We start from the raw sequence: 15,814 nt of genomic DNA, 5'->3' as shown, positions 1-15,814 counted from the left end.
GGATTTAAAAATTAACAAAAATACCCCTTATGTTTATTTATTTACTAAACACCCATATAATAAAATATTAAAAGTTAACAAAAACATCCCCAACCCACGCATTAAATACAGACATCCGGCCAATACCGTCGAAAGGTGGCCAGAGTCGCCCTATCAACGCATGACCGGCTGGATCTTGCCGGTCGTGCACCGATATGGCCTTTTCTGGCCAGATCTACGGCTAGATCTGGCCATTGACAGCCAGATCTGGCCGCATTTGGTCCTCAACGACGGCCAAAGATACAGCCGTCGTTGATGGTCAACGATGACCATATCTTGGCCATCGTTGACGACTGTAGATCTGGCCGAAAAAGGTTAGATCGGTGCACTATCGGCCAGATTCAGTCGGTAGTGTGCCATTATACTAGATTCTGACTAGCTTCCGGTAGTGGTTGTCGGAATCTGGTAAATGTGGGTTATTGGGGTGTTTTTGCAATTTCTAAAAAAATATTTGGGAGTGTTTAGTTAAATTTATAAATTTAAGGAGGTTTAGAATAAATTGAATAATATAGAATAATATTTTTGAAAATAAGTCAATTTTACTATTTAACTTTATTGGAAAAACCCATAATAGTATTCTGAAGAGTATAACAAACGAAGTCTTTGTCTTTTGATGCCCTAGAGCTCCTTACTGTTTCTCTTTTGTATAAAAGCCTTCATTCAAGAAATTTGTAATCCTAACCCTAAAAGATATTTTCATTTTTTTATTCTTATAGCTGAGGTGTCTGAATACAATTGTCAGATTAGACTAGGGCTAAGATAAAAGTTTTAGTCTTAGTAGTTTAGGGAAAATTTTATAATATAAATAGTTGAGAAAATATATAATTTCTTGTAGTCTATTGTCAATCAATAAGAATGTTATTTCTTAAATTTTAAATGTTACTTCTCTTCTATAGCTAATATCAAAAAATCTTCTTACGAATGGTATCAAAATCACACATGGGCGGATCTACATTGTGAGGAGTGGAGGCTGATGACTCCACTCAAATTATGACATCAAATATTGTCCCTACTTTGTGTTCATATATAATTTCTAAATCAAGTTCCAATATTTGTGGTATCAAATCCAGATTACCCATCAAATATTCTTTCAACTTTATTTTCATACTTTCTATGTCAAATACCAATATTTGAAGGAGAATATTACAGACAGTGGAGCGGTCAAATGTAGGTTTTTTCAACTCCCAAGATCTTTGTTATATGATTAAAAAAGAATATGAAGAACATAAAAATAAAAATCCGTAGAAAAATCAACATTGGTGCTGGGGGATATGATAAAAAAAGAATATGAAGAACTAGAAGAACATACAAATAAAAATCCGTAGAAAAATCAACATTGGTCCTGGGATTTTTATTGACAATATTGAATTTAGTGCCTCATGTCTATTAACTCAAATAATCTAAATAAAAGACTTTAACATTAATATAAAAGAATATATTACAAAATTGAAATAATGTTGTCTCAAATAAATGCTCGTCCACCAAGGACTAATAGGCTAACACATTCTTTCCAAATGACTAAAACAAGAAAGTCAAAAAAAAAAAACAACACTATTGTTAACAAAGTCATAATGTAGCAACTTGTAATTAATAAAGATCGGGGAAACTATTCAACACTTTCGATGTCTATGTCAGAATGATCTAGAAATAAGAAATTAGATTTGGATTTTTATGTTCAAGAAATTAGGAAATTGTAAAATTTAGCTTCTTCTCTTAAATCTCCAATTCATTTTACTTCTTGATGTGTGTTTATTCTATAGTTATTAATATCCTACAACATATGAGATGTGTTTTACAGTACGATTCGATACATGTCTTTAATAATACGTATTAGAGAGTGTATCATAAACTTTATACGTTGATGTATATCATACGATACGATACATATCGGTTTATATCTTTAAAAATATCGATACGACTTTATTAATTTGGGTCAAAGACTTAAAAAGGTTTTCGGGTTGGATCCGGGTCACCCAATCCAGTTCACTGAAACCTACCCAAATTTATCTATTTTGTATGGAGAGAGTGAAGAGAAATATGTGTTATCTATTTTGCATGATAATAATAACATAAGTAGAAATATAGATATTGACATTGATCTTGGAAATAATATCAATGGTTAAGAGGAAATGATATAGATTCTTAATTTTGTGATTAATTTTGATTATGTAATACTATAATTTAAAGTCAATAATACCACAAAATTCGTTAATTAATCTTGGGGGATGATATTAATTTTTAGAAGAAAAAAAAAATTATGAAAAAGATGTGTCCTACGATACACGATTTAAAAAATTAGGTTTTCGATAAAAAATAAAATACGTGATTTGACAACCATAATTTATTCTATTTGTATGCCTATAATTAATATCTCTTGAGAACGCTTATGTTTTATTTTGTATCGTTCAAATGATAATTTTCATACATATGAAATTTAACGTATGAAATTTGTTAAAGAGACAAACACTTAATAATAATGATTTATTCGACCCTCCTATAAAAACCAATTAATTTTAAGTTTTGTAGTTTTTCTTTTTTTTTTTTTTATAAGTTTTCAGGATAACTTAAGATCTTGTCATCCAACTACAAACCAAGTTGATTATAATTAAACTAATATAATGTTGAGTCTTCACTTACTGGCTTAAGCTTTTATAAGACTTAACACTGTATAATCCAAGTTTTAAGGTTTAAAATTTACTAATCCCTAATTTGAATGTGGATGAATTTAAATCTAGAGTGAAAAATAAATTAAAAGCAATGCTATAATTACTGAAAAAATATATCAAATTCATACACCGAACAGACGTATCATTATCTGCTTTTTTTTAAAATAAAATTCATAATTAATCAATAGTCATAATAATATCACGTCTATCAATGCATAAATTCGATGTCCCTTTTTGAATCATTTTCCATAAATTAAAGCCTTAGTAGCTGGGTGACTGTGGAATACCGCTACGTCGGATAAACTGGGTTCATCACACTATTCTTCTGAACAAAGAATTGAGAGGAAGGTGTGAGGACCGTGAGGTACCAAGTATTTCCCCAAAATTAATTTCTTAATCTTATAACAAATTGCAAAACTAAGTAGCTACTGAAATTAAATAAAAAGAAAAGGTTGAAAAGAGTTTTAATAATTTCACAGGTGATTACCTCTGATATAGGAGTAATACTACACTCACAACCTCTTCTCACAAACTTTTTCTCACAATCCCGACATAACAATTCGCAAATAAATCTCGCTTATTCGTCATGGATTTCACCTGTCTATTTACAAACTGACCAATAACGGACAATCAGGTTGAGAAGGTCGAGATTATGAGAAAAAATTTGTAAGAAGAGATTGTAAACGTACTATTTTTGCTAATATAAATAAGATGCATGCCGAAATTAAATAGTTAATCAAACCAGTACAGGAAAAACTGATTTTAATTTATCCATTAAACCCACCTTATAACAACAAAATCACAGACAAAAGGCTTGCCTCTTCCCTCAGCCTTTTTCCCTACAATGATTTTTGCTACATTTCAATTCTATTAGAGTTGTCAATTTATTCTATCAAGGTAATACTACACTTACAACCCAATCTCACAAACTTTCTCACGCAATTTCGAAGTGACAACTTGCAAATGAGTCTCGTCTACTCACTACGAGGCCCACATGTTCAATTGCGAACTGATCAATTGTGAGAGAAAGTATATAAGATTAGATTGTGAGTTAATCTTTATTGATTCTGTAATCAGACAAATGGTAACCAACTTTTACACTTATTATAGTAGACCCAAGTTTTCAGGCAAAAAACAAAAAACACCTCTCCATAAAAGCATTAACATAGTTAATGATTCAAATAAGACTCCCAACCATCTTGCTCTAGCTTCTCAGTTTTTGTCAAGACATCGTTCTTGATGTCTTTCAAGTACTGGCTCATTCTGCACAAAATTTTTTCAAAACATCAATAAGCAGGAGCAAAGGAAAATCATTTAAATTACTATTTTCATGAATTATCTATATAACCATAGGGAGAGAGGAACCCACCTTCCCAGTAGATCAGCATTGCCAACCCCCAACATCCTTACTGCTAACAAACCCGCATTTGTTGCATTATTTATTGCGACTGTTGCAACTGGGACATCCCCACGCATCTGAATAATCAAATTAGAATTTATCAGTACGAGGAAAAAAAAAATTCTGAAAGCACTAATATAACATATAAATTTCCATCTTGAAGAAATTGATACAAGCAATATGTGCTATGTCAGGCTATACAATTGGACGTTACTTTTGTGCAAGGGAAGTCATCATGGATACACCAACAGGATTTAAATAGTTTTTGTCATTCTGTCATTTAAATATTCTCTAGTACCGTGAAAGTTATAGATCCAATAAATGTGGCCTAACATAATAGCGTCATGATGTTTCTAGAGCTTACATGAGTCAAGAAAATAAACTTACTGAATAGTGATTTCACTAAAAATATCCAAAAGACTACAATGTAATTAGCCACTGGCTATTGCAATAATGCTTATAAGAAAAGAGAACCGACAAACCAAAAGGGTACCTCTTAGATATATCATACATGAATTTTGGGTGCCAATAGATTAATTTCATAAAAATTTAAGACCATAGGAGAATGAATATTCTGAGCATTACATCTATAAATATAATAGTAAGAGTTAAATAAACAGACTACCTGCACAATTGATAAGAGTGAATCAATTCCATTCAATGCAGAAGACCGCACTGGAACGCCAATAACAGGCAAGGGAGTAAGTGCAGCAACCATACCTAGAGTTCATCCCAGAGCTGATGTAATTCCAAACGAAAAATTGTGGATTATGATACTGTTTATGGAGAATATTACTAAAACTTGCCTGGCAAGTGGGCTGCACCACCAGCACCAGCAATGATGATGGAGATGCCTTGATCCTGAGCAGAAGAGGCATAAGTAAACATCATTTCAGGAGTCCGATGTGCTGATACTATTTTAACCTGAGAATTAGAATTACAAAAGGTCAGGTAGAAATAGATTATACACAAATGAATATCACACATCAAATGGCTGAAGAATATGAATATATGCATATAACAGTAAGGTTCTAACCTTATGAGGTAAATCAAATAAGCTAAGGATCTTAGCAGCATCCTTCATAACAGGAAGATCTGAATCAGAGCCCATGATTATCTCAACATGTGGGGTAACTGTATTAAGCAAATAACAGAATTTCAGTGTCATACTTTCTCAATTCATTGGTGAAGGCATTAAGCAAAAGCGCATCCAGCTACAAATCACAACCAATGTAAACAACTGTTGTTTACAGTATGATCCAACAATAAAATGCCAATATGAATCAAACATCGCAACTCTCAAATTGGTGGAAGGGGAAAAATAGTATCATTATTTGCAAACCCAGACCAAAAAACAATAGTTTCAGCAAAGAGATGGAGCTGACTGAAGGAAATAATACTATAAATGTTTTTCAATCTGTCTTGATAAAATCTTAATACTATTTTTTCTGAATTCAAGTATACTATTCAACAAACTAAAACTTACAGTAGCCAATGAAATCCCATATTTAAATATAAATCACCAAAAAAGCATTGAGGTACCCAAGGATTCAATAAAATGACCAACCATCTTTCTGTAACTTCTCTGCTTTTTTTAGGACATCATCCCCTGCATCTTCCTGATACTGGCTCACTCTGCAAATAACATGTCCAATATCATAAATTGGAACAACATGAAAGTTATATAGTTTATAGTGCACCACATTTCAACAAGAGAGAGTAATACAATAATTTTATTCGTTTGGAATTTAAATAAAATTCATCTAATTTTTTATTTATTTATTTTAAAAAATTAGAAGTTTGCATTATTTGCAACCACAAAGAGAGAGGATCCAACCTCGCAAGTAGATCAACATTGCCATTTACCCCCAACATTTTTGCTGCTAATAAGCCTGCACTTCTTGCATTATCTATTGCGACTGTTGCAACTGGGACACCTCTAGGCATCTGATTAATCAAACAGAAAAGCTTTTACGAAGAATATTTTAGAAGACAAAATACATTAAAATAAAAATCAAATTTCATTTTGAATAAAACAATAAACGGAATATGTTGCATGTGGGTACCTGAAAAATGTTTATAGAATGGAACTCGTTAGGCACACGCTAATGGGATGTATACATCTCTTGAAATTGTCATTCAAACATTACTTGGAAACATGAAAAAATTATGCATTCATAAGCATGATGTAAGAGAAATGCCTCAAGAGGCCCATTGCAAACAATTTTCACATGCTGTAAAAATAATTGAAAATGGTAAATTTGCTTCTTACATTCAAAAATATGTAATTAGCTCTCTGTCAATAGATAGAGAAAAAATCAAGAAGCAAACAACAATAAAGGGTACCTTAGGTTCCAGTTCTGAATTTTGGAGATGTGCTAAAATATCCATTTCATGGTATTTAAAGAGGAAAGATAGAAAAAGAAACATTTTTGTACTACAGTACCTGCACCACTGATAAGAGTGAATCGAGTCCATCCAATGCCGAAGCACGCAAAGGGACACCAAAACAGGTAAGGGAGTAAGTGCAGCAACCATACCTAAATATTGAGAAAGAGCACATAATCCCAGTAAGACCATTTGTGCATTACTTCACTATACATAGAGCAGAATGTATAACCTGCCTGGCAAGTGGGCTGCACTACTATCACCAGCAATGATAATCCGAATGCCTCGCTCCTGAGCAGATAAGGCATAATCAAGCATCATTCTAGGAGTTCGAGTGCTGAAATTGTTCTAACCTGAAAACTCATAGTATATACGATTTTTAGAGTTAGCATTGGATGTACGGAAAGATACTTTACATAATTTCAAAAGTAAACTATAAATGTGACTATGCAACCTCGTAAGGTACACCACACATGCTCAAGATCTTAGCAGCATCATTCATAATAGCAAGATCTGAATCCGAGTTCATGATAATCCCAACACGATGTGTGACTGCAATAAGCAATAGTAGGAAGAACTTAAATATCAGCTAAATTGGGAGGGATAAGCAAAAATGTAAGCAATGCAACTGAGATCATAAGAACCTAAGATGGAATGGTCAAACAAAAAAACCCAGCCACAATACTATCTAGTGTAAGCGAGAAAAATATCAATTTGAAAGCTAAAAAAAAATCCCATTTCAGCAAAACCTATGTAGTAAGAAGGAAAGGATACTCCAAATAGCAAAGCGTGCAGCCTATTTCACTTCAATTTTTCCAAAAAAGAAAATGCATAAGCATTACAGTTGTCGGGCAATACTTCAATCTGTTTGAAGCTATCAACACAATGATTTTCAGCCAATACTATTAATAATGAAACTTACTGAAGACAGACCATTCGAGCTTTCTTCAGAGTTTCTGGACAAGTGAATCATCCTTCCTACACAGTTGGATTCCTATATAAATAAAGACCATTAATATTTAACCACAACTATGATTCCTACCATGAAAGGGTCTACAAAAGGTGTTTTGAATAACTATTGAGCATTTCTTTATGGCATAAAGATGGTAACTCTATAGACTTGAGTCTATGCCTACACCTCAATGAGATATAATACTCAACTCCACCTTGGACACTGAGAAAATGTAAAATATAAACCGTTTGAATATAGATACCATTTGGATACTTTGCTAATCGCCCCGTTACAATGCCAAAACGATACTTACTAACTTAAGCTGAATGTCACTAATACAACAGTGTATGCCCAAAGCAAGGATACTGGACTAATATAATTTCATATAAAAGGAACTCAATTTCAATGAATAAACTGTCCAAACAGCAAATCAAAAAGAAAAATAAACAAGTGAAGCAAATTACTGAAATTAAAGTGTGGACCTCGGAGAAGAAGTCCCAAGAGAGTCACGTGAGGCTTGGCAAGTTAGATTCGAGTTTCATAAGACTTGCTAGGTTGATTTTCCATTAGAAAGTCAGTTGTATGGTTTTCCAAGTGAAATTTTATGAAACGGAGACTGAAGGTGAAATTGGGAGTGAAACAGACTCAAAGTTTTTGAAAGCACTACGTTATGAAGATTTTAAGTTTCACTGACTCTGTGCCAGCACCACGGCGGAAGCGGCAGCGGTGGCGACGGCTGTACTTTAATCGCGGCAGGCGTGGCCTTACTGTGGACTGTCTGCTGCACTTACCTGTGATTTATATAGCAGAGAAATTAAGCCGAATTAACCGGGTTTAACCAATAAGAAGGGTCGGGTTCTATCAACCTGTCAAAAGGTATAAAATTAATATTCAAAATCTTTTTTTTTTTTCACAATAAATTTAGAACATTTTAGATTTGTGTTGCCTAATTTTTTTCCCAAACGAATGTTAGTATATATATAGTGTTAGATTACGAAGATTTATAATACGATAAAAATCTAATTAAAAATTATGGAAATAGAAAAAAAGAAAAAGAAAGGGATTTTTAGCATTTATCTAATTAAAATAAAACAAAAACATTTCAATAATTATGAAAATTTAGGATTGTTTTATGTAAGATTAAATGTTAAAAATTAAAACAAAAAAATATAATAGGTATGAATGTATTAGAAATTATAATATTATTCTAGTGATTTAAATTAAAGTTAAATTTATCAAAACAAAAAAAAGATTTAAAAGTGGGGGGGGGAGATCAATTAGGTGGGGGATAAAAATCACTTCTTTTAGAAAATATGTACTTAAAATTTAGTGTAGAAAACAAAATAATGAGGTAAAAAGGGTCCGTTTAATTTATGATCCGAAAATAATTTTCAAAACCTAACTAATATTCAATTTTTTTAATATATAGTACAAAATGTGTTAATATAATATTCACTCAAAGTATTTAATTATAATATATATTTTTTGAATTTTATACTAATTTTTAGGATAATATTCAGAATCTATTTTAAAAAACATGTAGACTCGTTTCTATCAAACGAGTTTCGTACGATTAGCTTTTAAATATAAAACTTTACAAGTTCATAGAATAAATAATACAGTATAATGTGCCTAGGGGTGTATATGAGCCGAAACTCTTGGTGTTCGAAACTTGATTCGTGAAATTGGAGCAATCTTGATCTCGATCTCGAGCCTTGCAAGCACAGAGAATTCAGGCTCAAGATCAAGCTCGATCGAGCATGTGAAGCTCAAGCTCGGATCGAGCTCGACTCGTTTAGCATTCGGTACCCAGCTCGTATAATATACGAGCCGTTTGGGCTTGAGTTCGGCTAACTCGAGCCAAGCCGAGTAGCTGGGAGCTAAATTTGAATAAAAGCTGTGTTTTTAATTAACAATGTAATATGAACACACCCATTTTATAACAGATGAGGTAGGTTTATATTTTTGACCGTATAATCAAATAAAAATTCATTATTGGAGATAGAACATATTCTCAATAACAGAGTTCTTGATTCAGCAAAGCAATTTGCTTTCCCCGAACTTATACAGAAAGATAGCAGAAAACCTGTGTAATACTGTAGTCTGTCAAGACCAAAAAGATAAAAGATTAGCTTGCAAGGTCATTAGGCTTACTAATAATTTTACTTAACTGAATTTGAGTGATCCTCAAAACAATCGTATGCATCCGAAAAATTGTAGCTCTAATTAAATTCATATCTTATGGTTCATTCCTAATGCTATCTGGTTTTGTCGAGTCACTGTTTTTGTCTTCCTGATACCGGTTCACTCTGCATGTATTGTATATGCCATAGATTATATTGCGCAAAATTCAGCATAGAGATCTGATCAACGATGAAACCATAACAGACAGAAAGGGAGAAGAACCAACCTTGCAGTAGGTCAGCATCACGACAACCCCCAATGTCTTTGCTGCGAAAAAAGCTGCACTTTTCGCGTCATTTACTGAACTCTTGCAACAGGGTCATCCGCTACTCCTGAATAATCAAAATATAAAATTTGTAAAGACTTTCAACATTGATGAATAGAAGAGAAAAAATTGCAAAAACAATAAAAAACTTGACCAAATTTAACCATTTTGTAAAAATTAAAAGAATTATGCATTAAATAACTATAGCCTAACAGAAGTATATTCATCATCCCTTTGCCAAAAGTTACTGAACCACAAAGCACATGTGCTAACGTATATTATACTGTTCTCAATAAATCTAAAACCCACAAAGTAACTAGCTCTCTATCAATAATTTAACCCAAACAATAATAATAGCTAAGAAAACCAACCCATAACAAAAAGCGGCATATCATAGATTCCAAGTGTGGTTTCTTAATTGCCCATAATTAATGTGGTATTATTACGTACCCTATAATGTTAATATAAGTTAAAAACAGTCTTACCTTCCATCCAATTCAGAGAGCGAATAGGGACACGATAACAGGTAAGCTAGTAAGGCCAGCAACCATACCTACAAAAAGAAGGCAGAGCTTTTAAACCTGGCGAGGACATTGATGCATTAAACGACATATATGAAGCATTATTATAACTTGCCTGGCAAGTGGCCATCACACAGCAATGATAATTTGAATGCCTCGCTGCTCGAGCAGTTGAGGCATAAGAAAACACAGTCTGATGTTTCTGAAACTGTTCTTACCTGAAAATTAAATTTTGTATTGCAAAAGATGAGATAGAAATGGTAACATATAAGGACGTATTATACAACCAATAACTGGTAAATTCAAAAATCAGAACCAGCAATCAAAGGGTAACCTCATTAGCTACACCAAAATGCTCAATATCCTCACTGCATCCTTCATCACATGAAGATCTGAATCAGAGCTCATGAGGATTCCAAAAGATGCGGTGTCTGCATCAGGCAAACAATAGGAAGCAACTTGAATATCTAATTCATTGAAGAGAAATAAGAAAAAAAAAACATAAAAGAGTCATCTTAGCACCTAAAACAAATGCAATGGGATGGTCAAACAGTAAAGCCAATAACATAACCACAAGTTTGGCATCAGCTTAAGCTTACGAAAAATGACTTAACAATAGCATTTACACTCAAATCATCATAATATTAATCCAATAAGATTTGATACAAGTACTAAGGCATCAAAAGGGCAAATTACTACAGATGGACAATTACAACTGTCTCCTTCAGCATCGAATTAGCGTGCTTCTAGAGTGCCATAGATGGCCCACATAGTTATATGACCATCTTCGTGCTTTCTCATTGCAGGAGCATTATAGCAATGCCAGTACTTGTTACAACCATCAAATGGAAAGAAAACTGAATAAGCGTTGTAATTAGCTTATATGATCAAGGGAAAAATCTAACCGGCTTACATACCAATGAACACTAGCCCCTGGAGTACCCAATGCCCTCTCAATCAATTGATGAGCTAAACGGAAACAGGCTCCCCCTGATCATAAAATCGGGTGACAATCAACATTTTAATAAGTGCTTCTTTCTAAGAACAAAGTGGTAACAGCAATGAACAAATTACTTTATAGGCATTTAATGCCATCCAAAAAGTAGGACCAGAATAATGCACAAGCCAGGTACATCTGTGCATACAAACACACATGCCTAATGCATGTTCACGCACAAAATAACTTTAAACGCAATCAAGCCACATGACCTGAAAGAAAAAGTTTAGGCCCCAGATTTTACAGTAGCATAACAACAGAATGAAAAGAGAAAAGAATTTCACCTCATCTTCACCCAGTAAATTGTACATGATAGCAGCTGGACATTTCATTGATGGATCACCAAGCGGAAGGCCAACAACAGCACGCAAATGCTGCTCAAATTGTGAGGTGTAACAAGCCTCAATTGTGTGGTGACCACTATTGTGAACTCTAGGAGCCACTTCGTTTAGTAAAATCTGTTCATATGTTTATAGTAAAGCATAAAAACAAGGCTAAAAACTTGAAAAAGCTAATGCAGCAGCTTAAAGAAATGAATATGTCATGCAAAGTTAATAATAGTTGCAAAATTACAACCTGTCCATCATTCGTCAAAAATAACTCCACTGCAAACACACCAGCACCCTCCAATGAACTAACAGCTCGGTAAGCAACATCATTGGCAAGTTTCTTAGTTTCCAATGGCACAACAGCAGGTGACTTGACTATGTGGCATATGTTTTCCCTACAAGATCATATCCAGATCAAATGCACAGATTACTTGGTAAAATTCATCTGGAAACTTAGACATTATTGAAAGTTTAAACACAACAGAGAAAACAAAAAAAGTTATCCACAGAAAATGAAATGCTGAATCTAAATCTTACTTGTGAATTGTTTCAACAACAGGGTAGCACAAGATAGAATTGTCTCTTCCTCTTGCGACAATGACAGCCAGCTCCTTTAGTCATTGAAAATTAGAAAGCAAAATGTCATCATTATGAAGACGAAAATTAAACCAAACAATAGGTTCTAGAAAATAACTTGAAATCTTCTCATAAATCAAAGAAATAGGAGGTAACGGGGAGTGAGTTCAGCGCCACTTCCTAGAAGGTAACTACTAAATTTTGAGTAAGAAATAAGAATAAACTTCTCATACTTTTAAAGTTTGGAATCAACAATGTTTCCATTACAGAATCTATGAAGTTTATAACACCTTAAAGTAGAAAAATGTGCTAAGGGAAAAACCTAAGAAACTTGAATTGCACAAGTGACTCTGCAAGTAAAAGATCCAGCAATGTAAACAATTGATAAAAATGCTGGTACTGTTGTGCATCTGTCAAATGATACCATAAAACCTATCTATTTTCATATAACTCTCAAATCCTATTTCGCCTGTTTCCAATAACCTTTTATGTGCATATGAGATTTTGCAATGCGAAGAAAAGGTTTGAGAATAAGACAAAAAGAACCTGAAGCAAAAACTACCATCATCATTATTAGAGTAAATGGTACAAGCCAGACACTGACCTTGACAAAGGGTGCCCATTTCTCAACATATAAACCACGATCAAATCCTCCAAGCGCTGCAAAAGATTGAAAAGCTTAAAATCACATGGAAATAAGAAACACCCACTCATTAGTATTATGAATTCAAAAATAAATAAAATACCACCAGTAACCAAATTTTACACAAAGCATAACTAGGGACGAGGTGACCAGAATATTTATAATTCCAAATAAGTGGCCATTATATTTTTTATCAAACCAAACAGAATCTTCCATAACATGGCAAGTAAGAGTAACATTACTTCATGAAAATAGATGTAGGTTTCAGTTCATTCGGAATTCATATGGTTTACATTTTTCAGGAAACAAAATTTTACCGTTTATTGCAGAAGAAAGCTCCTCTTCACTCTTGGCAACAGCATTGCCACGCCCATCATAGGCTAACCTTTTGCTCTTGATCATAAGAGGGTAGCCAAACTGACAAGCTGCTCTCCTAGCACCTTCAAGATCATCTATCTGTCTCAGCCATATATCAGGATCAAGAAATTAAAATCTGAAAATATTTTCTTTCACGAATAATTTGGTAGGAAAATATGAAAATCACTCTGTAAATCCTCAATAAAACATTTATAATGAATGAAAGCCAACCTGCATGAACTCAGGTAGTGGAATTCCATGCTGAGAAAAATGGACCTTTTGGAGGAATTTATCCTGTAAGATGAAAACACGGGTCAAGCAAAATGCAGATAAAGAGGAACAGAGTTATGTTTGACATCAAAAATTCTGAATAAACAATGACAATAACTGGGTTTAGGATAATTAGGTGGAAATTCATGGAAGAGTTGTAACACATTACATGCACAAAGATGGGTCTCTACAAAATTATATATAACTAAAGATTCTTTAGAGAGACACACAAACATCTAAACCATTTGACTTGATTGTACACATTACACAATAAAAAGGCTCCTCTAACCACCCAAGTGCTAACCTAGCCTGAATAGTAATACAGTAACATAACATTAAAAATCAAGTATTTGCAACTCTTGCTCCTCACATCATCTTCCCTAAGGATAACAGTATCTATGGTAGTTGTCAACAAAAGATATTTAGAGAAACAAGCCCAAAAGAAAAGGGGTACGACAGTAAAACCTTCTTGTTTTCAAATAATTTAGCCTCATACATGCATAAGGCTAAGTACAAAATTTATATTATCAAATACCCCAAATGAAAAGTTTAGCTATAGTATCATACATCCAAGAAGAATCTACATTGGTGAATATGTATATTATCCACTAACAAAGGTACACTGTTCGAGCAGAAAAACTCCAGGCCTAAAACATTTATTTGTATAGCTTATATATGCATACACTTAACAATTTGGAAGATGACATTCAAAAACAATGAGAATGATGAAAGACTTACTTGGATTATCCGAATGGTAGAGGCTTTAGGTTGACAATCTACTCCTTGTTGTTCAAGCTTATGCAATGTGGCGACATCAACATGTTCAATCTCAACAGTCAACACTCCACATCTAACTACCAGCAACAAAGACAGCATATAAAAAATCTGTTTCCACTAAAAACTATAGACATAGTAGCATCACCACAAATTACAACAATTTCAAGAAAAACTGAACCTCTTCGCGAAGTTCTCAACCGTAGCACTATCATCAAAACTACCAACCATGTGATGATAAGAAAGTGCACTCGCCGGACAGTTTTCAAGTGGGTCTAAAACCATAACTTTAATAGCCATTTGTGAAGCCGCTTGGCATAACATTCGACCTAACTGCCCTCCTCCAAGAACACCAACAATCATCTCAGATAATCCATGAACAGGTGTATGATCCTTCCTACACGTACAACAAATAATGAATAAATACTTCTAATTGAAAACGTAATTATCACAAAGTAAATTGCAAATGGTGTTTTTGATAAACATTAACTTCCTTATCTGATCAAATATTACTTTCCTTGCAACCAAACACAAAGCAAAATAAGATGAAAAATTCTAATAAATGATAAAATTTGCTAAAAATAACCATTAATTTTTTATTCTAATTTGAAATAAATATAGTACAAAACATTGCAAACCAAACAGCACCTAACTCATTCTAAAAAATAAATTAAAAATAAAAAACTTCTCAAAAAATGAAACGAATTACTGACCTGGTAGTAGAAGAATCGTGAGAGTCACGGGATGCTCGGCACGCCAAAACCGGATTTTTATAAAACTTTATGCTGTGCTTTTCCATTAAAAAACTCACTTTGTATGGTTTAGGAAGTGAGAGTTTACGAAGCGAAGGCTTGAAAAAGAAACTTGAACCGAAAACGGATTCAGCGTTTTTTGAAAACGCAACGCTTTGAAGCATTTTGTTTTAGCGGTTTATATAAGCACCACACTGGCGGCGCTTCACTCTCTCACTACTGCTACCAGCCCTTCTGAAGGCACGGCTCTCACTACTGCTACCAGCCTATGGCGGCACGGCGGCGCTACCTATCGCCGAGAGTCTCGGTTCTTGTCTGTGTGACTGATGTCTAGTTACTCTGCTTTGTTGGTTTAGAACATAAATATTTCGGGTCAGGTAACCGGGTTCGGCATAGAAATTGGATATTTACTTAAAGAAACACAATATAAATAGGTATTAACCTAATAAGTAATGTTTTTTATTACTCTTCCATTAAACCTTTTAGAGAAAAATGTTGAATTAAAAGAGTAATATTACACTTATAAAGAAATTTTATAAAGATTTTCGTACAAAATGATGTGACAAAATATGAATAGAAAAACGAATTTAATAAGTTTGACTTTTTTTTTCACTCTTTCATTTATCACTCTTCCATTTATAAGTATAGTATTATTAGAATTAAAATCATACATATCTAATTTATGTATTTTATTTTTAAATA

The 15,814-nt window shown here is 33.4% G+C and overlaps 1 protein-coding gene across 1 annotated transcript; it reads right to left on the bottom strand.

The window, feature by feature from the left end:
- Positions 1 to 3,782: 3,782 nt before the first annotated feature.
- Positions 3,783 to 15,303, bottom strand: LOC116128981 (phosphoribosylaminoimidazole carboxylase, chloroplastic-like). The gene is given in 21 exon segments (XM_031414724.1): positions 3,783 to 3,968; positions 4,075 to 4,181; positions 4,730 to 4,824; positions 4,911 to 5,028; positions 5,141 to 5,238; positions 5,672 to 5,739; positions 5,942 to 6,051; positions 6,551 to 6,612; positions 6,615 to 6,644; positions 6,729 to 6,829; positions 11,332 to 11,395; positions 11,398 to 11,404; positions 11,696 to 11,869; positions 11,988 to 12,135; positions 12,278 to 12,351; positions 12,921 to 12,976; positions 13,277 to 13,415; positions 13,548 to 13,610; positions 14,325 to 14,436; positions 14,542 to 14,757; positions 15,074 to 15,303. Coding segments are annotated over 21 exon segments (2,139 nt in total). The 5' UTR covers positions 15,277 to 15,303; the 3' UTR covers positions 3,783 to 3,874.
- Between the last annotated feature and the right edge of the window lie 511 nt (positions 15,304 to 15,814).

This window comes from Pistacia vera, unplaced genomic scaffold, assembly GCF_008641045.1.
Source record: "Pistacia vera cultivar Batoury unplaced genomic scaffold, PisVer_v2 Contig206, whole genome shotgun sequence".
NCBI lineage: Eukaryota > Viridiplantae > Streptophyta > Magnoliopsida > Sapindales > Anacardiaceae > Pistacia > Pistacia vera.
The sequence above is the reverse complement of the archived record's forward strand: the minus strand, read 5'-3'. Positions and strand labels throughout refer to the sequence as shown.